Source organism: Pimephales promelas, chromosome 14 (genome assembly GCF_988280905.1).
Source record: "Pimephales promelas chromosome 14, fPimPro1.hap1.1, whole genome shotgun sequence".
Taxonomy (NCBI): domain Eukaryota; kingdom Metazoa; phylum Chordata; class Actinopteri; order Cypriniformes; family Leuciscidae; genus Pimephales; species Pimephales promelas.
Window position 1 is genome coordinate 2,226,230 of NC_142782.1, and position 24,486 is coordinate 2,250,715.

General features: G+C 38.4%; 2 protein-coding genes and 1 long non-coding RNA gene across 4 annotated transcripts in view; 1 reads left to right on the plus strand and 2 right to left on the minus strand.

Moving 5' to 3' along the window:
* LOC148973614 (uncharacterized) overlaps positions 1–24,486 on the minus strand; it is a 543,652-nt gene that overhangs the window by 489,828 nt on the left and 29,338 nt on the right. The window lies entirely within an intron of this gene.
* On the plus strand, positions 9,938–13,856 carry tubb2b (tubulin, beta 2b). The gene is made up of 4 exons (XM_039674646.2): positions 9,938–10,009; positions 11,285–11,393; positions 11,486–11,596; positions 12,525–13,856. The coding sequence occupies exons 1-4, from the start codon at positions 9,953–9,955 to the stop codon at positions 13,583–13,585; spliced, it is 1,338 nt and encodes a 445-aa protein (XP_039530580.1). The 5' UTR covers positions 9,938–9,952; the 3' UTR covers positions 13,586–13,856.
* bcl2l16 (BCL2 like 16) lies at positions 14,446–21,516 on the minus strand. 2 transcript variants are annotated; one of them, XM_089119263.1, is made up of 2 exons: positions 20,945–21,516; positions 14,446–15,016 (listed from the first exon to the last, which is right to left on the minus strand). In XM_089119263.1, the coding sequence occupies exons 1-2, from the start codon at positions 21,410–21,412 to the stop codon at positions 14,885–14,887; spliced, it is 600 nt and encodes a 199-aa protein (XP_088975389.1). In that variant the 5' UTR covers positions 21,413–21,516; the 3' UTR covers positions 14,446–14,884. The 2 variants fall into 2 exon arrangements, 1 of the variants encoding a protein (XP_088975389.1); XR_016146436.1 differs by lacking the exon at positions 20,945–21,516 and adding an exon at positions 16,387–16,955 and having other exon boundaries at positions 14,907–15,016.

Genomic DNA, 24,486 nt, shown 5'->3' on the forward strand with positions numbered 1-24,486 from the left:
GAGTTATGAATATGATGGCACTCCACGGCATATTTATGCGGGTTGATGTAAATTACAACTTTTTGACAATTATGTGGTTTTATTACAACTTTTTTGACAATGATGTTGTGTACACGATGTATTATTGAAAACGTGTAAATGAATGGCCAAAATGCACGAAGTTTTACTTTTTTTTTTTCTTTGTTGAAAACATGTAAATGTAACGAAGGCCAGTTTTTTAGCCTCCTTGTTAGAGCGCCCAACTCTCACGCCAGAGACCCGCGTTCGAGGCCCGCTCGGAGCGGGTCAAGTTGGACCCGGGTGGGTTACATTAAACATCCCCACAGACGCCTAATGGTTCCCTCATGATGAAGCACAAAGTCCTTTTCCAAAATTTGCACCTCTCTGGTGCAAAATGGTGATTTTACAATGAACTAGAAATTTTACAAATTATTGGTATTGTAAAGCAACTTTGTGTGTCTGCCAATGTGAATCCAACAATGGCGACTTGAAAACAAGTACACACTGTTTTCATTTCCTTCCTTCTGGTTGCTTCCTAATTTGCCTACTTATACTACGCCCTAAAAGTATGTGCTTTTTTTGTTGTGCATACTTTTGTAGCAGAAGTTAGGTTGGGACGTACTCAGACATCCCACCCTGCAAAAACTAATTTCCAGAAGGTTTTACCTCGACAAACTGCCTGTTAAATAAGGTTCCCACGAGTAATTATTACATTCCCACAAATTATCATCTCATGGCCATGACATATTAGCCTGGCTGCGCCCTCCTACGCACTTCCGCTCAATTTCATTTTACTTCAGTACTACTACTATTACTTATATAATAGTACTACTATTACTTCTATGTACAAATAAAAAATGTACTAGAGTCTGGTTGAACCAGGCTAATGACATATCACTATCCCGCCTATCTTTTTTTTCAGTATGTAAACCGAACCGAACATGTCCCCTCCCGCACGCCGTAGCCTAATAATCTGCTAATGAATGTCACTTGTGAACACTAGAGGGAGCCACAGGGACTAGTGGTGTAAACCTGGGCGAGGCCTCAGCTCTTCACAGCTGAAGAAACGTTTCCAACAAACGCTTTTCAATGCCTTGCATTGTTCTTTTTAAATGTCATTACTATAGTAACTATGAATTATGCATAATAACATGCAACTAACCCTATCACTAGTGTAAGTACATGTCCATTTATATTACTCAGTCTAACACGCCTCAAAATAAAGTGTAACCCTGTATTCATATATGACAACACATCAGTTGAATGATCCAAAAAGCTGTAAACACACAAACAAGGATTCATTACTTCAAAGAGCTCATTTTTTTTCTGCCTTACATTATTACATTGTTTAAATTAAGACATTTTTAGCTAACTATGTACATGTCTGAAATACACAAGACAGTTTCCTTTGATAACGGATCACTCTAAATTGTAATGTGGACATTTTTTGTAAAGCTGCTTTTAAACGATGTGTGTATCGTGAAAAGTGCTATATAAATAAATGTGAATTGTATGAATTCAATTGTTTTGCATTAAATTGTAAATTTGCATCATGCTGGTACCATGTAAAATATTTTTCCAAGTTGTAAATGAAACAAAAATGACATGTTTTTGCAAGAAAAACGTGTTTTCGACTTCAAATTTGCGCATTTCTTTGTGAAATTTCCTACCAATTTCTGGAACAGGACAGCCAAGATAATCTTGCTGTAAATATATAACACAAACCACTATATTCTGTGTAGGCTACAGCAGATGTTCACAAATGACTTCTTTTGAATGCGGCTCACTAATGACCTTTGGTCTGTATTAAAGTCTTGCTATTGATTGAGAAGATGGGAAACCCTCCCCCTAAAACCAGCATCCCGAGCTCAACTAGGCCTTCAGGAAAGGAAAAGACTCACAAATGTGTCGTCCTAAGCTTGATTAGTTAGTTAGTTTGAACAGCACATTTAAAAGCAACATGAGTTGGCCAAAGCGCTTTCCATTATAACAATATTCTAACAGCATAAACATTAACACCAAACCAAAGGATAATTAAAATGCATGACAACAGTAAAACAAGGTAGCCTACAATCAACTGCAAGTAAATGTAGCCTAAACGTAAGTAAATGCGCCCTCAAACGTGATTTATAAAAACCCAGTGAAGTGCAACATATCCAGATTTTACTACATCAACTGAAAAGCCACGATCCCCTTTGGACTTTAGACGAGATTTAGTATCTTTAAAAGTAATATTTGAGATGACCTCCTCAATTGCCTTGTCTGATAGCCCTGGATAAGATCCGACATGTATTTAGGAGCGTGCACTGCAAGGCCTTAAAAACACACAGTAAAACAATAAACAACATGGGCAAGTTCCCAGTATACGATTCCACTTTCATAAAATTATTTAATAAAATGTGCTTCTGTGGCAATTTGTGTCTGTGTACGGTCTTAAATATCACAATGACAAGGACAACGGATAGTTAATCTTTATGAATAATATTGTGTTTAATGACTAAACTAAACAATAATACAAATTTAAAGCAGATTAGACTTTTTTTTCTCTTTTCTCTTTTTTTTTGTGACACATTTTTTCCATCTTGTAAAAAAAAAGACAAATTTCGATAAGAATTATATTCCCGCTACATTTTTGTTTACACTTTTAAAAACCTTATTCTCAATAAGGCAGTGAAATGTAATTCTGCAAGGCCTGCATCTGTGTGTGTGGGTGTGTGTGTGTGTGAGGAGGAGGGCAGTCCATTAGCATTAGCATCAGAGCTCATATCCTGCTAGCGCTTCCCTAGAGAGACCAGAGCGCAAACCAGTCTCAACCGCCACAACTCATACAACAACACACCGACCCCTGCGAGCGAGAAGAGAACCCAAACACAGCATCTCAAGCACGGGTCCCGACATTCATCCCGGCTCGTCAGGAGAGAGTTGAATGTGAAAGGTGATATTCTGTGGATGATTGACTTGCATGTCATGTCAATGATTGACTACAATAGTGTGCACTTCTCGACTCATACATATGCAAACCCCCTCCTGCCATCTGGATCATCTGTCCTACAGCTCCTCTGGATCGATCACTATATCCTTCTGTGGGATCTGAAGCCTCAATGGCTAACATTAGCACTGTTACACTACCTAGTAATATAATGAAATTAATATAACCCTATGTACATGATGTATTATAATATAATATGAACCATCACTGACATTATATCTCTGCAAAGCTTCTTTGAAATAATCTAGGCCTAGGGCCATAACCCTGCACATTTTATAATAGTAATATAATTGTAATATATACATATACTTTGCGGGCAGTAAGATATTTATTTATAAATAAATCTCTTTTTTACTTTCTATTCATTAATCCTGAAAAAAAAAAAAATCAATTTACTATATATAGTGAAGCAGCGCAACTGTTTTCAACATTGATGCTAATAATCATAAATAATAATTATCATGAATAAATTACATTTTAAAATAGAAAATAATTATTTTAAATTGTAATATTTCACAATATTACTGTTTTGCTGTATTTTTGATTAAATCAATGCAGCATATGAGCAGAAGAGACTTCTTTCATAACAATATTCAATGGGCTACTGAAAAGTGTCTATAACCGGGCGTTTGTGTTGTGTGCGATGTATTTTAAGCTCATTACAGTTTTGCATTGTCAGTTTAGCAACATGCTAGACATAATCTCTAGGTTTTGAGTTATTGTCTCATTTATCACATATGTTTTTTCCTTTACATCTGTGGACCTAAAATACAATACCAGGGCAAAAGATGAGCTCATGTCAGCTGTTCCTGAACCTGATCGCTGGATAAAGAGAGATAGTCTTGAGGTCATTGAGTTGTGTGTGTGAGAACAGCTGACTGTGGGAGTGAATATGAAGTGTGTGTGACTCAGGATCCTGTGGGGGGAAGGGCAGCGGAGACACAAAGACCAACAGTTCCTCGATCACACACATCAGTTCATGCATCTGACGCAGCGCTTCATGGACACTGCAGTTGTAATGCATTATATTTTACATATATATATATATATATATATATATATATATAGCACTGGATTTACTTGTAATGGCGTATTGACGTGTGGATCATGATATCCTGTGGGATCATCTGGTGAATTTCCCATCAGATGCTCTGAGAAACAGCTGTTCATATGAGAGATGTTGTGTTGAGATCTTATTCATCATGAGTAATGAAAAACTGCAGCCCCTCTCTCTCTCTCTCTTTCTCTCTCTCTCTCTCTCTCTCTCTCTCTCTCTCTCTCTCTCTCTCTCTCTCTCTCTTTCTCTCTCTCTCTCTCTCTCACACACACACACACACACACACACTCTCTCTCTTTCACTCACACAGACTCACTGTGGTTTGTGGTTTTCTATTGGCTGATCTCAGTTGAGTGACAGGTTATAGCCCCGCCCACATCACTGATGATGTAGAGATGCTGCGAGAGGAACTGATTCTGATTCAACATTAGCAGGAACAATAATGATGTGCACAGATAAATCATACAGAATTAACACTGCAATAGCCCATAGAAAACGAGAACTGTCCATTTTGATTTCATGTTTACACTCTAAAAAATGCTGGGTTGTTTTAACCCAATTTTGGGGGTTAAAAATGTAATTTAAAAATGTAACCCAATGGCTGGGTTTGTCCATATTTTACCCAAAATTGGGTTAAAACAACCCAGCGTTTTTTAGAGTGTACTAAGTATATTCAGTAGGCCTAAATTATTTATGTAATTTATGTTTCATGCTGGGAACACAGGATCAGTTTAAGCCTGATTTATCATCATGAGATCTATAAACCCTGAGTGTTTAATGCTATAGCTTTAGCTGGACCGGCAGAGACTGCAGTCAATAGTGTAACACAGACCGCAGTGTGTCACATGTGCACCGTAATGGATCCATTATAATGGACAAGCAAAACAGTGTAACAACTTAAATGTGCAGCTCTGGCTCCCCTGCGGCATAAATAATTAATTTAGCAGGCAAAAAAAAAAGCTTCTTATGCGACAGAAGTGGTGAAAGAAGAAAATACTCCTCTTTTAAGACACGCATTGTGAAAAACAATTGAGCTTAATTGCATTGAGTGTAATTGAGTGTAATGTTGATGAAATAAAAGGCCACTTAATTGACCTTAAGTAAAGTAGACTTTCATGACTGCTTCTAACAATGTCAAATTAGACGTTTTGCCTTAAATTTGAATCATTATGTTATAATGACGTATATATTTTGATGACTAGAGAGGCGTGAAGAGAGACAGGGTGTGGGAAATTAATAAGTCTTAATAATTAATAACACTAGATGGACACTGAGTGAAATATTTCCTTTTATAATGTCACATATTTCCAAATGAAACTAAGATATTTAACCATTCTTTTTTTTTTTAAAGCAGAACATGATTTTATCCATAGAGACACTAAAAAAAATATGGAAAACTATTAAAATTGCAATACGCTATATACAAATACATTCACATATTTATGTACTAAATCCTGCAATTTACTTTTGGTGTACAAAACTGATAAAGTGCTAACTAAATTTTGAATTATATACTTTAATAATCCATTAATAGTGCTGAAGTTCACTGTAAAAAAATATTTTCAAGATTTGTTATCACAACATATTTTCTTTTGTCAAATCAACTTTATAATAATTTATTTAGTTGAGATAACTTATTATTTTGAGTTTCTGATGGTTAAATTAATCTCCTTCATTGTATTAACTCACTTTTTCCAGTTCAATCAACTTAAAATTTTAAGGCAACCCAGGTTACTTACTTTTTTAAGTTAAACCAACAATATTTTTTACGGTGTAGTTATCACAACATTTTTTCTTTTGTCAAATCAACTTAAATAATTTATTTAGTTCAGATAACATATAATTTTGAGTTTCTGATGATTAAATCATTCTCCTTCATTGTATTAACTCACTTTTTCCAGTTCAATGAACTTAAAAGTTTAAGGCAACCAGGTTACTTACTTTTTTAAGTTAAACCATCAATATTTTTTACAGTGTAAAGATAAACTGAAGTATATTTGATTGTGTTAAAGTGGACCTAGTGCAAGCATACTTTAAATATCTTATCATATCCTTTCTAATTATGATATTAAAATAATTTAGGCTTAATAATATGCTGATAAATATCTTAATGGATTTGAAGTATAGTTCGCATCAATAATTGTATTTTAAATAGATTTTGGTATAGGTTTTTACAGTGAACTTTATCGATCTGCCATTATTGGTACACATTACTGAAATGACCTGGTGACATTATAGAGAAGGAAAGTCATTTCCGAGGAGGATCGAGTTTTCACATTTTTGATTTACGTCGTGATAAAACGTTAGTAGCAACAGATCTTTTGTTCCGTATTGTGATGTACATTCAACAGTTGTTGATTAAATTGCACTCAAAAATTAATGTGAACTGGTTTTCAAATGAAAGGATAATTCACCCTATAATTAAAATTCAGTCATCATCATTTCATGCTGTTCCAATGTTGTATGCCCTTCTTTCTTTTATGGGCACGAAAGGAGCATTTAAAAAATGCCTAGAAATCACACTATCCGTTTCTTCACTGAGTTTAATATCTAAAAAAAATTGAATCCAATAACTTCTTGTTGCGACGAACACAACGGATATATTCACCTCAGAGAAGAAAGTACACTGATTGTGTTTAGTGTCGCGATTTTTGTTCATTTCACCCAGTCGGAGCGACTGAACGAGAAGATCCACGGGAATTCGTACGAATTTTACGAGGTGGCTAATTCGTAACAATTCAGACGACCTCACTCGTACAAATTAGTACGATTTTGCTAAATCGTACATGTTTTACGAATTAGCCAATTCGTATGAATTTGTACGAATGACCTACCCCTGACCCCGCCCCTAAACATAACCGTTACGTGGGTTTGGACAAATCGTATGAATTCGTACGAGTGAGGTCGTACGAATTAGTACGAATTAGCCACTTTTTAATCACTCGTACGAATTCGTACGAATTGGTCGTGAGATAGATCAACGGCCAAGCTCAACATCTTCGTTAAATGATACAACACTTCGTACTCTTACTGTGCACATTAAATATAGATAAATCTTTATTAAAGATTACTTAAGTTAATCAGTCAAGAGCAGTGAGGGATATTTATTATTTGTTGTTTGATGAACACTAATGGCACAGATAGCAGGATAATTAGGGCGCTGTCACTTTAAGAGCTAATGCATGGATCCAATAAACTGTTACATTTTCTTTCTCAACCGTGTACGTTTACTCAAGACATAACTCACTGTGTTTACGTTAATCCTCTCCACATTTTTGTGACCACATTTAGGCGCATATCCGAAGCACATTTGCTTATCCGCAATCCGCAAAGCCGCCTCGGGAACAGTGTCTCCTTTGTGGCTTAATGCATTTTTAATGTGTTTTAAATTTCATATCATAAATCCCAGAACACTTGGAATATGGGATCATTCTGTGATACTTTTGTCTCTTTCTTTTAAAAGCTTGATGCGGGTTGCTATTCACTGCCATTATATAAAAAAAATCTCCTTTTGTTTATAAAAGAAAAAAAGGGCATACGGCATTAGAACAACACCAGGGAGGGTGAGTAAATTATGACTTCATTTTCATTTTAGGGTGAACTATCCCTTTCTCTGCGAAGTTATGACATTTAGATTGAACAACATGAGATGAAAAACTATTTTATAAAACAAAACATTGACATGCATGAATTGTTTACAGTAAGATCTATAACATGCTTTACCAAAACAAATATGGTGAATTTTACATTCAAAATAACGACTATGTTGATTGAACACTGATTCTGTCTAATATATATTAGATCTCACAAATATGATGTTTGTTTTCACTTTTCATCTCCACCCTCTTTTACTCACACCTTCCCTGGGAAACGGCACATCAAATTTATTACTGCATATATATTATAGACCTATTCCTCATTCTTTATCTCTCTTTTGTCAGCGTGCAAAAAGCATTCCCAATGTGTTCAACATAAGAAAAAAGTCTTATGGGTTTGGAAAAGGGATTTGCGACGATTAATCACATCCAAAATAAACGTCTGTGTTTACATAATATATGTGTGTGTGCTGTGTATAAATATGAATACACACATATGCATGTATATATTTAAGAAAAATATGTTATTTAAATCTAAAATATTTATAAATTATGTATAGTATATACATGGAAGTATTTCTTAAATATATTCATGCATATGTATTTATATATACAACACAGTACATATGCAAACTTTTATTTTGGATGCGATTAATCGCAATATAAAGAAGTCATATGGGTTTGGAACGAAAAGACGGGCAATAGATTTTGACCAAATTGACCAAACTGGAACTCATTAATACAGAAAAGCCTTCATGAAACTGCCACGAGTGATCTGCAAGTACTCACTGTAATTAACCTATTTTAATCGTGAAACAATGAGTACATGAGTAGCCTCATTTCAAATAAAAATGAAAGCCGAATGCATCAGTGTACTGTACCATCTGCTTGTGTAACAGTATCTGCAGTCTTATCCGGCCAGCCCTCTGAAACCCCGAGGACTTTACCCATGATGCAGCAGGACTGGGGCAAACCCTCATTCTCCAGGTTTAAGTCACAGCAACTGTGCCATTACCACGCATTCCCTCTCCAGATTAGTTTTGAAGAATACAACTGCACCCATACCAGAGATGTGTCGGCCTGTGTAACATAAAACCCCAATACAATTACATTTCTCTCTTCTGCACTTACTCATACACACAAGACATTTGAAGGGATAGTTCACCCAAACATGAATATTCTGTCTTTAATCACTTGCGCAAATGTCTATCCAAACCCATAAGTCGTTCGTTCATCTTCGAAGCACAAATTAAGATATTTTTTATTAAATCTGAGAGATTTCTGTCCCTCCATTGACAGGCTACGCAACCACCGCTTTCAAGCCCCATGACGGCAGTAAAGACAACATTAGAGAACTCATAACTTAGAGATTAATATTTTGTTAATAAAGTCGTAAATTGTGTTTCTGGTGTCGCTTCATAAAGTTGGGGTTAAACCATGGTATACACACGGCTTATATTGCATACAGCAGACAGAAATCTCTACGATTTAATAAAAAATAGCTTCATTTGTGTTAGGAAGGTTTGTGAGTAAATAATGACAGACTTTTCATTGTTAGCTGAACTATCTCTTTAACCTTAGCTCTGAGAAACGTAACTGGCACTATAAGGGCTTCATGTTGTTAAAACATCACTAGACATCTTCATCTCTGGCTCTGTACACTTGCTTCTAGTAGCACTACTCAATATAATGAAACAAACAAGTGCTCTGTGTAGTAAACACAGGACAAATTAACAGCAATGTATAATATTTGTATTTAACACTTATAGGTTATTCTGTTTTTGCTAAATTATCTATTCAACAAAGCTTACATTTTTAATTTCTTATAAATTTTAATATTTACGATAGCCTATTTATGTTTTTTTTTCATGTAAATAGAATCATATTAAATTATACTTCCTGTTATTATACTAAGCCTGGGAACACAGAACATTTCATAAACAAAGAAGTGTTTTTTAAATGTCCAGCTTCATTACAGGGCTTTGCATCTGTGGTATGTCAACTATTCTCCTTTTTTTTTAAATACAAAACAGCGCTGCCGCAGAAAATCACACGTTAACATCAAATTTGATTGACAGTCGTTTAGGGCTAATCAGCATTCTCTGTCTCTACTGTGATTGGATAGAATGATAGAGTTGTGGGCGGGCTTTAGACAGACAGCTAATGGTGTTCTCTGAGACATCCTAACTTTGTGTGTCCGGGGGCGGGGCTTCATGGGTCTATTTATATGGGGGAAGCGTTTTTCCCCAACCAGTTGAAGAAAGAACGAAGGTTAGTTGCTGCCTCAAATCTTATTACCCAAGAGTGAAAATGAGGGAAATCGTGCATCTTCAAGCCGGACAGTGCGGTAACCAGATTGGAGCCAAGGTTTGTTTTTTTTATTTGTTTATATTATTATGTTTTTAATCGAAACGTGCAGTTGTTGTTGGTTTAATATTTGGTATTAGTGTTTATAGAGTAGAATATGTAATGAAATATGAAAAAAAAAATCGAACCGTTAATATTTTCTCTAATGTTTTGGATTGTTCACATCCAACATATTCCTAATCTCGTTTGAATGAAATCTAGGTCATACATGTGCTTCCTCGTTCGGGTTTATTTGGTTAGATTGAAACGATTAAAAGATTTTCAAAGATTGTGTATTTTAGCAGTTGGCCAAAATGTATAGAAATATATATTTTTCCCATGTCAATTGTTCGTCTCGCCGGCGGCGTCTGTCTGGGAGCTTCCCTTTGTGAGATTCACTGCAGTGCGACAAAAGGAAGTGAACGTGTAAGTGCAGTCTAAATATAGCCATATCCCAGATTTAAGGAAATAATCGAACTAAATATTACAAAAATGAACATCTTATAGCACCGGCCTGTTAATTTGGATGAATATTTATTTATTTCAGAAATGTAGACGCCCTATAAATCGATTAGGGTATGAGCGCGCCGGAAATGGATTTCAGCCAACCGGTGCGCGTGGCGCGCGCGCGAGTTTTGCGCGGGAGGAATTTAAAAAAAGCTCATTTGTTATTGACGTTATAATAAATTGTAACCGAAATTAAAATGTATAAAAGCGCATTATAAGTAACGATTTTGTACCGTTTTGTACAAAAGTTCATGTATATAACGTATGATGCCTAAAAGCATGTTAATGTGAAATATGAGTGGGAGTTTGTGAACAGTTGGCTCCTTTTGTTAAGCCCACTCGGTGAATATTTTAAAAGGGTAACATAGTTTTAAAGAAATAAAGACATTATTCATATAAAACATAAAATTATTCACATAAAATCAAAACCTTCAGTGGGTTATACCTACTATTATATAATTATTTTTGGTGTTCTGCTTATGAAACAATACAAATATTTTTCCAAGAAATTTAAGTAGACAAAAAGAAGTGATTTAGGAGCTTTATACAATTTTTTATTTTTTATTTTATTTTATTTTTTACAGCAGATAACATTGAAATAACTCATTAAGTCTATCCCTCGTAGCTGTCATGGTGCCACACTGAATAGTCATTTTCAGTCCACAATCTGAACAAATACATTTTTGATTTTAAATCTGCATTACTGATGATAATATTGTTGTTGATTGTTGCCTACAGCCTTAAGCACAATCTACTCAAGTCACTAATAATGTGTATTATATCCTGTAGTTCTGGGAGGTTATCAGTGATGAGCATGGTATTGATCCCACCGGCACATATCATGGTGACAGCGACCTCCAGCTCGACAGGATCAATGTCTATTACAATGAGGCATCGGGTACGTCCACATATCAATACTAATAAGTGTGAGTGCACATTAGGATTTTTTTTATATGGAAACCATATAAACCTGGTGTTATCATGTTTTAGGAGGCAAATACGTGCCCCGTGCTGTGTTGGTGGATTTGGAGCCTGGAACCATGGACTCTGTGAGGTCCGGACCCTTCGGCCAGGTCTTCAGGCCAGACAACTTTGTTTTCGGTGGGTATTGTTATTGATCGTGTTGTCGCTATACTCGCAAATTTGGTATGATACCTTGAAAAAAATCAATATTTCATACCGTTTTTTGATACCACAGTTGTTTAGTTAAAAATTTTGGCAATTTTGTTGTAATCGTTCTTACACACTTAACAGGGAGGCTTTATTTGAATCATTGAACTAAATTTACCCACCCAAAAGAAGAAGAAAAAAAAGTCAGTAATAAAGTGAGAATAAATAAACAAATTGCAAATGATAGCACAAATAAACACAATTGAATAAAGAGATGAATTAAATAAACATGGCTTTAAGTTTTTCAGGTTTCCTAACACTCATTTGTGTAGCCTTTCTTAACTGAATACTAAAGTAATCAAATGTACACTGGATAGGTTTCATTTAAAAAAAAAAAACAGATTAATGCTTACAATTAATTATAAAACCAGATTAGCGACTGATATTCTCTGTCTTTTGTTCTTTAACATGATTGCATGTTTAATTAACAAGTAATCATGACAGCAGCAGGTGTTACTGTTACACAACTTGCGTTTTATCAACTATTTACGTTCCAAAACTGGTTGTTCACCTAAATACTCTGCAAGACGGGCACGTCGACATTTTTGCATGCATTTGATCGTTTTGAAAAGTCAATTTGGTTCTTATGGCTTTATGAGAGTGCAACCTCCATAGATCAGTGGTGCATGCAAATTAAGTGGTGAAATTATCCACTATTCAACCGGAACGAATTAGATGAGTGATGACAGAAGGCGGGTGTGTGTCAATTCGCTGTCATAGAGAAGCGATGGTGCATCAATACTGCAGAAAGAGCCGTTTCCGATATTTCAGTGTTTATATCTTTGACAACATAACTTATTTATTAAAACAAAATTCCATATTTGTTCAAAATAAGGATGTTTTAAATCTTTTCCAACAGGTCAGAGTGGTGCTGGAAACAACTGGGCTAAAGGCCACTACACGGAGGGGGCGGAGCTGGTGGACTCGGTCCTGGACGTGGTTCGTAAAGAAGCCGAAAGCTGTGATTGCCTACAGGGCTTCCAGCTCACACACTCTCTAGGTGGAGGAACCGGCTCCGGAATGGGAACGCTCCTCATCAGCAAGATCCGCGAGGAGTATCCCGACCGCATCATGAACACCTTTAGCGTGGTTCCCTCGCCTAAAGTGTCCGACACCGTGGTGGAGCCCTACAACGCCACACTCTCTGTGCATCAACTGGTTGAGAACACAGACGAGACCTATTGTATCGACAACGAAGCGCTGTACGACATCTGCTTCCGCACACTTAAACTCACCACTCCGTCATACGGCGATCTGAACCATCTCGTGTCCGCTACTATGAGCGGCGTCACCACTTGCCTGCGTTTCCCCGGCCAGCTAAACGCTGATCTGCGCAAGCTAGCCGTAAACATGGTGCCTTTCCCTCGCCTCCACTTCTTCATGCCTGGCTTCGCTCCTCTCACCAGCAGGGGGAGCCAACAGTACCGTTCCCTAACCGTACCAGAGCTCACTCAGCAAATGTTCGACGCCAAGAACATGATGGCGGCTTGCGACCCGCGCCACGGACGCTACCTCACGGTCGCCGCTATCTTCCGTGGCCGCATGTCCATGAAGGAAGTCGACGAGCAGATGCTCAACGTTCAGAACAAGAACAGCAGCTACTTCGTCGAGTGGATCCCAAACAACGTCAAAACCGCCGTTTGCGACATCCCGCCTCGCGGGCTCAAAATGGCCGCCACCTTCATCGGGAACAGCACTGCCATCCAGGAGCTCTTCAAGCGCATTTCCGAGCAGTTCACAGCCATGTTCCGGCGCAAAGCTTTCCTCCATTGGTACACGGGAGAAGGCATGGATGAGATGGAGTTCACCGAGGCCGAGAGCAACATGAACGACCTGGTGTCCGAGTATCAGCAGTATCAGGACGCCACCGCGGAAGAGGAAGGCGAGTTTGAGGAGGAGGGAGAAGAAGAGCTGGCTTAGATCTCTTAATATACGTGTCGTTTTTCCAAGCTGTATCATTTCGCGAAAAAAAAGTCAATTTTGTTCTTGTCTCTTGTTTGTACAGTTGTCATTAAAAGTCATTTTCTTCTGTTAAGATGTCTTCCTCTTTAACTGCACCGTTAACGTATAAAACCCTGAGTACATGAAAATCCCTATACATGAATTACGATACCCGTTCTTGTCTTAAGGACGGCTTTGAACTTTTTTTCAATGTTAAGATTTTATTAAAAGGCTTTTTCTTCTGTTAGAACGTCTTCCTCTTTATTTAGTTTGCACTCAACTGAACCCATCTTCATTCTTTACTGGTCACAGATCCTCGTCAAACCTGTCGAGTTTGCCTCCAGACATCACTGGTTGAGTTAACATTATCATGCCAAAGTATGTTTACATTACCAGTCATAAGTTTCATAATCCTTCATGCATGATTAGAGGAATGTTAAGCCCATTCAACAGGGTTCTGTTGACCAATATTTAATCTTTTATCATTTCTATGCATATTAATGCATTTAAAAAAAATAGTGAAAAGGTTATTTTGGAGTTGTTTTTTTGATGCAGAAAAATATATATGACTTTTCTTAGTTCATGATATTAGTGTTATGTTATCAAAACTAATAACCCAGCTGGTAATTAGGTAGTGACCATAAGCGTTGAATATAGAGTAATTTACTGAATTTATCCTGTAAAACACAAAAAAAGAAATCTTTCCATTTAGATTGAGCAAACCCTTTAATATCAAAGGGAGGTTATGAGAGAAGTTTCCATCATGTACAGCAAAAAAATAAAAATAAAATTTAAGTCATAATTGGACTTAGGGCTGTTATAATTAGCTGACTAGAACCTGAATTAAAAAAATGAAGTTTTATTCTTAACTGTTAATAACACAACACAGCATTGTATGACAATTTATGTTTATAGCTTTAAAACTAGTAATACTTATGCTATCATGATCTTACCACCGTAGGTATATTATACATTGATGCCTCTTAGCGTCCGTTTCCGCCATATTGGAACGGCCAAAACCGGTCTGTGAACGTCCAAGAGCAAGTTTACTGAGTGTCTGCAACCCTTAGACGAGTATATATTTATGAAATAGACTTCAGCAGATGATTTGAGCTTGTTGAATCATTGATTACAGTGACTGACGACATGCTGACTGTTGCAAGATGGCGGGCGCGCTGACGTGAGTGGGGCGGCATCTATGTACATAACCTATGCTTACCACAACCAAGCGAATCACGAGTGTCTTTATTACAGTTTGTCAGCAGATGGCGCTGTTATCTAAGTTTTCCTTTTCGTCCATACAAAGTAGGATAAGATCCCAAAACACAGCAAGAGCAGAGACCAGCAGCAAGCCCGCTTCACCTGGTCTTCAAGATTCTGCTTCTCGCCAAAACGAGTGATAAAACCTGACTGAGAGCAAAACACAAAGTTAGATATGTAATAAAAATATTATTAACAATAATAAAAGACAACTGCAGTAAACGGGAAAAATATTTGCTGAATGATTTATGAATTTAATAAATAATAATAATAAATCATATAACAAATATCAGTTTACAACACAAGGTTAAAATAACACCGGAAGCCTTGCACATTTACATTTAAGTTAAAAATGGCTGCTCCCGCATAAGGTGAATAAAATGTTATTTTTTAAGTGCAGTTTACAACAGCACTACATATTTTCTAACAAATAATTTTCAGTTACTCAAATATGGTAGTGATAATAAATAAATATAAATATGATCATAAAATATGTCCCACGAAGCATGAAAAACCATGAATGTCTGACTATAAATCATGCTTGTTTTGCTCAAATCATAGCATTAGTATTAGTCCTAGAGGGAAAAGGCCAGTTACCACTGATGCAATTTGCTCCTAAAGATGCCATACTAACATTGCCTCCCCCTCCCCCCTCCCTGTCTAAATTACTAGATTTTATCAATAATTTAAAGGGCACCTATTATGGAAAATTCACTTTTGCATGGTGTTTGAACATAAATGTGTGTTGGCAGTGTGGGAGCAAAACCACCCTAGAATGATAATTTTTTTTTTTTACAATCTCAATAAATCATATGCACTGCCTCAGAACGAGCTGTTCTGAGATTCAGCTCTTTGTGACGTAGAAAGTGAGAAAGGGGTTTGATTGACAGTGTGGTTGTGGCCTAGACCCCGCCCTCGGTGATCTGACGACAGCCGGTAATGTCTCTTGGAAACAAATGTTCTGTCGTGGACTCGTGGGTTAATCCTGTTGTTGTGGCTTAAAAGTTAATCCTCAAGTGTGGATCGTCATCTACTGATCCACCGTCACATCCAGTAACAGTAAGTGTATTTTATGATTTTTGAGCAAATAGTCTTTTCAGTCAATGTCAGCCAATTCAACAACAAATGCGTCTAAAGTTGTTGTCGTCGTAGGATGTCTGTGTAGGCTAACATTATATAATTTAAACCTTGTTTGTATAGTGTGCAACCACACGTTTGTATATATATATTTAAAGATATTGTATTAAAAACTGGATATATGTTGTTGTTCTGTAAGTTAGCCATCTCCTCACATTTGCCACAGAAGCACCCGTATGACAAGTAAACATGACGCCACAGGTCCCTCGCATAAATGTAATTTCGCTTGTAGTAGCAAACTTCACAGTATGTGTATGTAATTTCAGAAAAATTGCGCTAGCATTAGTGTGTGTGTGTGTGTGTGTGTCTTCCACATCCATAATTGCAAATGGGACGCGATTACAACAACTCTATAAGTACATAAATGTATCAAATAACCATACCGAGACATACTGGTCCATTCTCATTTGTGTTTATTCTGCCGGAGTCTCTTCGTACTATTTATATATTCCGATTCAAACGTACGGCTGAATGACATTCAAAACAGCGCGTCTCACTCTCTTAGCCCTTCTGCTTACCGACGGCCATGATAGGTATCAAGTTACGCCCTCATCCAAAGGCAGAGCGGGGATATGCAGCTCATTTGCATTTAAAGCCGTATACCCCCGAAACAGATCATTTTAAAGCCCCAAAATGACATTTTCAAATGGTTATAATGAATTAACTTTGAGCTGAAACTTCACAAATACATTCTAGGGACACCAGAGACCAATATTACATCTTGTAAAAAGGGGCATAATAGGTGCCCTTTTAATATAATTTAAGCACATTCTTTACATCTTTCAACTTCACATCTTATCAATGATACAAAATAACTCCAATACGTGCAGAAACTTTTTTTTTTAAACACAAAAAGTCCCACATTGGGTGTCTCTGCCCTTTCTTTTACTGTATATTGTCTCTGCTGACCTCTTGTGTGGAAAAAATTATATAACATGATATTTTATGAGTCTTGCCACTAGATGGCCTTATAGCTCTATATGAGGCAAATGTGCTATTTCCGGGTTCTATAATCAGTTCTTCAGCATTCAGAAGATACACATCATGTAGACATTATAAAATAGTTTTGTTTTTAAATGTCAACTACAGATCTCCTCGAATCCATCCAATCGCTTGGAGAGGATCTGAAGGGTACATATTTACTAGTGGCATAGGTTTGATTTAGAAATTGGTGGGGACGGGGACATCAGTAAATAAATATATTTTAAGTTTTGATCGAAATTATTGCTAGGGATGAATCAGTGTCACTGGATATTTGTAGGGACACGTCCCTACTAAATTCTACGCCCCTGCTAATGTATTAATACACACATTTTAGGGGCAGATAAGGCCCAAAGTTATCTTTTTAAGGGTACTGCCCCAATGCTCTTGTGTGTGGGTAAGTAAATAAATAAGGTATATTTTTTTTTTGGCAAATTTTTCAGTCAGGGTAAGTACAATGTAACAACAAAAGTTGGCCCAGGTGTCTGTAATGCAACATGTACTTGTGTTGTGTAAAGAATTTCAGAATGCAAACGATATGTGAAATCAAGATTTATGCTCATTAACATTTTTAGTTTGAATTTTGAGCATTTTTAGGTTTTCTATGTGTAATTTTTGTTTGCTATGCGTAAAGGAATTTGCAACTTTTTAAAATTCCAACCACAAAAATCCTCAAATCCATAAAAAAAAGTTTGTGTGTATTTGTGTGTAAGCAATCCAAAACACAAAGAACAATGAGCAGACAGAAACAGACCTCAGATGTGGTGTGATAATAGATAAGGACTCTGTAACAAACACTAAACAAGCAGGGTACTTATACACACAGACTAACAATCATAATGGGTGACAGCTGGGTGCAATGAACAACAATGAGGGATTGTGGGAAATGCAGTTTCTAATGTGACTGACACTGTGGGGAAAGATGACCTCTAGTTGTGAACTAGGTAAACACAAACCCATACTGTGACATAACCTGTGACATAACAAGTACGTAGTGGCTACCAGACGCTCCAAGACACCACACAAAAGAATACAAGAGTCCAGGAGGGAGGTGGAACGGTGGAGGACCAGGGAGAGGGATAGTGGGCCAGGTCCATGAAGGGGAACCGAAACAAGGAGTGATGCTTAGCTGGCGCCTGGCGGTCAGGACGAAACAGAGAGTCCATTGGGCAGCCAGAATGAAGCAGACAGTCCATCAGGCAGCAAGTGCGAAGCAGACAGTCCATCGGGCGGCCAGGGCGAAGCAGATAGTCCATAGGGCATCCACGAGCCGCCACGGCTTCTTCAGACTGACGGCCCACAATGCAAAACATTAAAAAATGTTAATGCAAGGCTCCGCCTCTCTGACTTGAGGACTCCCGCCCGATACTGCTCCCTTCCTCCCTTTGGCCTGGGAGGGAACACAGAACCCCGTACTGCTGGATCTTGACATTGGCGGAGACCTTCTGACACAATCCACACTCAAGGAACACAGAAGATCCAATAATGGAATACATTTTAATAGGGAAATTCGTTACTCACAAAACAGTCCAGGTAAGGGTCAACATCCCAATTAAGCAATCCAAAACACAAAGAACAATGTGCAGACAGAAACAGACCTCAGATGTGCTGTGATAATAGATAAGGACTCTGTAACAAACACTAAACAAGCAGGGTACTTATACACACAGACTAACAATCATAATGGGTGACAGCTGGGTGCAATGAACAACGATGAGGGATTGTGGGAAATGCAGTTTCTAATGTGACTGACACTGTGGGGAAAGATGACCTCTAGTGGTGAACTAGGTAAACACAAACCCATACTGTGACATAACCTGTGACATAACAAGTACGTAGTGGCTACCAGACGCTCCAAGACACCACACAAAAGAATACAAGAGTCCAGGAGGGAGGTGGAACGGTGGAGGACCAGGGAGAGGGATAGTGGGCCAGGTCCATGAAGGGGAACCGAAACAAGGAGTGATGCTTAGCTGGCGGTCATGACGAAACAGAGAGTCCATTGGGCAGCCAGAATGAAGCAGACAGTCCAACAGGCAGCAAGGGCGAAGCAGACAGTCCATCGGGCGGCCAGGGCGAAGCAGACAGTCCATCGGGCGGCCAGGGCGAAGCAGACAGTCCATCGGGCGGCCAGGGCGAAGCAGATAGTCCATAGGGCATCCACGAGCCGCCACGGCTTCTTCAGACTGACGGCCCACAATGCAAAACATTAAAAAATGTTAATGCAAGGCTCCGCCTCTCTGACTTGAGGACTCCCGCTCGATACTGCTCCCTTCCTCCCTTTGGCCTGGGAGGGAACACAGAACCCCGTACTGCTGGATCTTGACATTGACGGAGACCTTCTGACACAATCCACACTCAAGGAACACAGAAGATCCAATAATGGAACAAATTTTAATAGGGAAATCCGTTACTCACAAAACAGTCCAGGTAGGGGTCAACATCCCAATTAAGCAATCCAAAACACAAAGAACAATGTGCAGACAGAAACAGACCTCAGATGTGGTGTGATAGTAGATAAGGACTCCGTAGCAAACACTAAACAAGCAGGGTACTTATAGACCCCTTTTGCGCCGACGTCACAGTTACGTCACGGCGCTAGCTGGAGGCAAAACAAAGTGAAAACTGGAGGCGGCCAATACAAAACAGCGCAGATTCGGCTACATAATAAGGAGCTTAAATAATTGTTACTATTATTAAATGTCATCTTGTTGTGTTGTTCGGTGCAAGAATTGATGAAAATTGAATATGCTGTATCTGGAACTTTTATTTCTAGAAAATATTCACATCATTAAAATCGCACTGTAATGTCACTCTTTACATTGTCGTGGTCTCGGCGCTGGCTCGGCAGAACTGCGGATCGTACACACAAGTCTTGTACATAAATCTAAAGATTTATATGCCCTCAGTTTCTCTTTACGATCGGTTTCTCTATAAGGTAGGTGTAGAAGTCAGGCCACTCAACCGAGGTAACGTACGTTAATCCTGTCAGATCGTCCATGCATTGAGTGAGCGTGTAGGCGGCTACAGGTCGGCCAATCTGGTTCTGTCCGTTAAAAATAACTTTTGGAAATAACAATCGCGGTCCTGGAGAGTGAGTGACCTTACACATTAAGATAACATCGGATTTTCTCCAGTCATTGTTAAAAAACAAGCTAACGATCCTTGCTAACTAGCGTTAGTGAAGTGGCCAGAAGGATCTTTCTGCCTCCACCTAAGCTCCGCCCACAAAAAACGTCACCATGTTTACCAACTGTAAAAGGGTCTATACACACAGACTAACAATCATAATGGGTGACAGCTGGGTGCAATGAACAATGATGAGAACAGACAAGGATTGTGGGAAATGCAGTTTCTAATGTGACTGACACAGTGGGGAAAGATGACCTCTAGTGGTGAACCAGGAAAACACAAACCCGAACTGTGACAACTATATAATAAGGAGATTCAATTATTGTTATTTATTAGTTTCTCTATTGGATAGGTGTATAAGACAGGCCACTCAACCGGAGGTAGCATTAACGTTAAACCTGTCAGATCGTCCATCCATTGAGTGAGCGTCTACGGGTCGGCCAATCTGGGTCCGTCCGTTAAAATTAACATTTGCAAATAACAATCGCGGTCCTGGACACTGAGTAACCTTGCACATTAATATAAAATCTGATTTTCTCCAGTCATAGCATCAGGGAAGCGGCCAGAGGGATTGTTCTGCCTCCACCTAAGCTCCGCCCACAAAAACGTCACCATGTTTACCAATTGAAAATTGATCTATAGGATTAGGATTTGGTTAGGGTAAGTCGCATGTAATTATGCATAATTTACTGTTATTACTATAGTACGTATGTGTAACATTTGTTACAAGGACACTGTAAAATAAAGTGTTGTTACCTGGTATTTTTATCAAAAGTGACACACAGCACCTTTAACCAGAAGAACAGATCTGTGCCCCTCGACACTTACCCATCCTCCTCGGTCCCTGATCTCGGGGCAGACGACTCTCTCTACGTAACTGCCCACACACTCCTGGATCTGGGGCAGGACCGCAGACATGCCCCTCTCCTGGCAGTGTAGAGCCAGTTGTCCGGCCAGCACGAACACGGACAGCACCGCGCTCCAGGCCAGCTCTCGGCGCCGAGAGGGGGCGAAGTGCTCGTCCAGGATCGACACCAGGGTCGCGCAGGCCGTCCGCTCCGAAACGTCCTGGAAAACACGAGGCCAGCGCCGAAAGAAGATTGGGAAGCGATTGAGGAGCTCGTCTCCGGCGTGTCTCAGCGCGGCCGAGGCTTCGGACGGGGCCGAACCCAACGAGACGCCGGGTTTCACCGTCACATAGTTGATGTAGTCATACGCCATCAAATAGGCCTCGCGCACCAGCGGGTCAGGACTGTTCAGGCCTCGGCCGATCACTGCGTTATCCGACAACACCATCACTTCAGATTACATCAGATCAGATCACAACAGGCAATGTCCAACAGTGTCTCTCTTCAGCACACACTCATATTACACATTCGGGCTTCTTTCCATTGATCCAGGTCCTTGGGAATGAAAAGAAAAGATCAGATGCTTCAGATTAATCTTATGTCAGTGCTTCTCAACCTTTCAGGCCTTGTCCACACCAGGGGACACTAGGCTCATTTTAAGCTATACTTTCACTAAACATGTTTAGATAAGTTCTGCTGGAAAAACTTGGTTCGTTATTTCATAACACCGAAAATATAATCGAGGCAACTCTGGAGATTGTGCGGGAATGTGGAATCAGACCATGCACACATCTTCTGGAACTGTCGGGACATACTGGCAAAATGTTAACCTAGTTGTTAAAAATGTTTTGGGATATGAAATCCCAAACACTTGTCTAGTGATGTACCTAGGGAATATTGAGGAGGTCGTAAGGAAAGAAGATCTGTATTTGACTAAAATATTACTTGCATCCAGTAAGAAAGCGGTCACGAGAAATTGGCTCAATATTAATATCCCGAAACAGGAACAGTGGTTGGAAATTGTCCAGGAAATCTTTGAGATGGAAAAATTGACATACCTTTTGAGAGTCAAAGAGAATGTCTTTGAAAAGAACTGGGAAAAATGACACGCGTTGTTGTAAGTTATAAAAAAAAAACATATTTAGATATATATCAAAATCGTCTTCCATTGCGATTTCCAATATATCTAAATATGTTTAGATCTTCACAGTGAAAGGTAAATCTTCCGAAATCTGTGACGTACACACGCAAGTGATCACTTCCGGCGCATGCGCAGACCGAAGCGCCCGTGCTTTCAGATCAGTTGGACATGGCTGTGGTTACACGAGGTAAAAACGATATAAATACTGTTCGTTTTCTCACACAAACCGCCCGTTTCGTGTTTCCCAACCCTGTTCCTGGCGGCACACCAACACTGCGTGTATTCTTTGTCTCCCTAATCAAACACACCCGATTCAACCCATCAGCTCATTAACCCACCTGATTATGAGCTGATGGGTTGAATCAGGTGTGTTTGATAAGGGAGACAAAGAATACGCGCAGTGTTGGTGTGCCGCCAGGAACAGGGTTGGGAAACACTGTCTTAGGCCACCAATGTGTACTTACATTTACGAGTCATTAAATCATGTTTAATTTTGACTTCTCTGTGCATGCTCTTTGAGGTGAACCCAGGGTGGACCACCAAAACCTGCATTATATGACTGACAGACGACAACGGTTTGACCGAAAAATATCAAAATTGAAAATACAGTGGAAACAAAGACACCTACATCTTGGATGCCCTTGAGGTAATATAAAACATATCAAAAATTAATTTCAAAGAGAACTATAACTTTAACTCTTTTATATTTAAAGCTGCAGTCCGCAGTTTTTCCTGTTTGTCGCCATCTCTGTTCAAAATCTGCAATTGCAGTCATTCACAGAATTATCAACTTTACGTGGGTTGTGCTTCACAATGTTTGAGGAGAGTGTGTGTGTCAGTTGCCGCCGGTGTGGATACTGGCATTCAGAATCACAGATTATTCTTTTTGAATAAACAGGAAAAACAACAGGAAATGACATCACAGAGAGTACTCATGCAGACCATGACTTTACAAAATTACTGTTTATAAAGCTCAGGAATTATTTTAAAATATATATATTTTTTTAGAATGTTAGTTTAGGTTGTAAATTTGTGGTGTAAGATTAAATGATGTGACTCCCCAATTACAGGTTATTAACTCATGATATTAAAAAAAACTTTTCACATTCAAAATGATATTTAAAAATGTCCTTTTTTTTAAATAATGAGATGTGCATGCACTATTAGTGTAAATAAATATATTTTTGAAGACTTAAAGAAGTTTTGCAGATCTAAAGTGTCTTTTTTACTTTAAACTATTTTACAGTCATTAAAGTTTGATCCTTTCAAAGTAATTTCCGAAGCCAACATGAATACAAAGACTACATTTCTAAGAACTTAGCAAGTGTATTTTAAACTAGATTTTTTAAAATCCCTTAATTGTTGCAACCCTTGTTGCATTTGACCTCTCGATAAACAGGCCTAACATTCAAGAAATTAAACATCTTAACCTACACTGTTAGACCTTACCAGTTTTTTTTACAGTAAAATACTGGCAACTGTAAAAATGCACTAAAACTCAAGTTAACTACAAAATACAACTTATTAGTTTTAGTGCATTTTTACAGTAAATTACTGGCAACAGTGTTGTAAAAATGCACTAAAACTAATAAGTTTAATAATAATAATAATAATAATAATAAGTTAATATTTTACTGTAAAAAACCTGGTAAGGTCTAACAGTGTAGCAAAAAGCTGTAGACCATCAGCAGAAGCCTTTTATTTAAACGTCCAGTTTGTTGCATTGCTGATTCAAGTAAATCTGACATTCACACACACACTGCAGGGACTCACCTTAGTTGCACAGACGTGGACTAAACAGTGCCGTAACTAAACAGTGTGGATTAGTTAACAGCTGACCGAAGGACAGTCACAACTGGAGAATCTCCAGTGTGAGCAGATGTCTGTGAGATTCACATGTTGTTGTCCAAGCCGGACTATATTTAGTTCCCTGGTCAGTAACAGATCCAGAAGCGCATTGCACACACACACAGACAGACTCTGTCCCACACAGGTACAGCTATAAATACTCAGTGCAGGAACATCACACTGGGCCTATACAGTGTGCTAATGAATAACTACAGAGGAACAAATGCGTAACACACTATTAACATTCTAATAACTAACATTAACTAACACTGATTAAAGAACTGCGCTCAGTTGAATGTGGTAGCTAATCAGCTAACTGTTAGCTGATAAGCTAATCAGGATTCAGGAACTATTTTTCATACCTCACTGAAGACTACAGGTTCATAGTTAATATTAATAATGCATAATATAAGGTAACAGTAACCCATTAGTAATGAATCGAGTGTTACTACATCCTTCTAAAGGAATTACTAATACTAATTTGGATCAGTTTTGTCAGTATTGACTGAAGTCATTGAGGTTTTTGTAAAGTT

Excerpts from the sequence above, each read along its gene's own strand:
- tubb2b (XM_039674646.2), top strand. The coding sequence starts at position 9,953 with ATGAGGGAAATCGTGCATCTTCAAGCCGGACAGTGCGGTAACCAGATT. Across the intron at positions 10,010-11,284 it reads GTAACCAGATTGGAGCCAAG|TTCTGGGAGGTTATCAGTGA; the intron begins GTTTGTTTTTTT and ends TATATCCTGTAG. Across the intron at positions 11,394-11,485 it reads CTATTACAATGAGGCATCGG|GAGGCAAATACGTGCCCCGT; the intron begins GTACGTCCACAT and ends ATCATGTTTTAG.
- bcl2l16 (XM_089119263.1), bottom strand. The coding sequence starts at position 21,412 with ATGGTGTTGTCGGATAACGCAGTGATCGGCCGAGGCCTGAACAGTCCT. Across the intron at positions 15,017-20,944 it reads TCAGGGACCGAGGAGGATGG|TCAGGTTTTATCACTCGTTT; the intron begins GTAAGTGTCGAG and ends TTTTGCTCTCAG.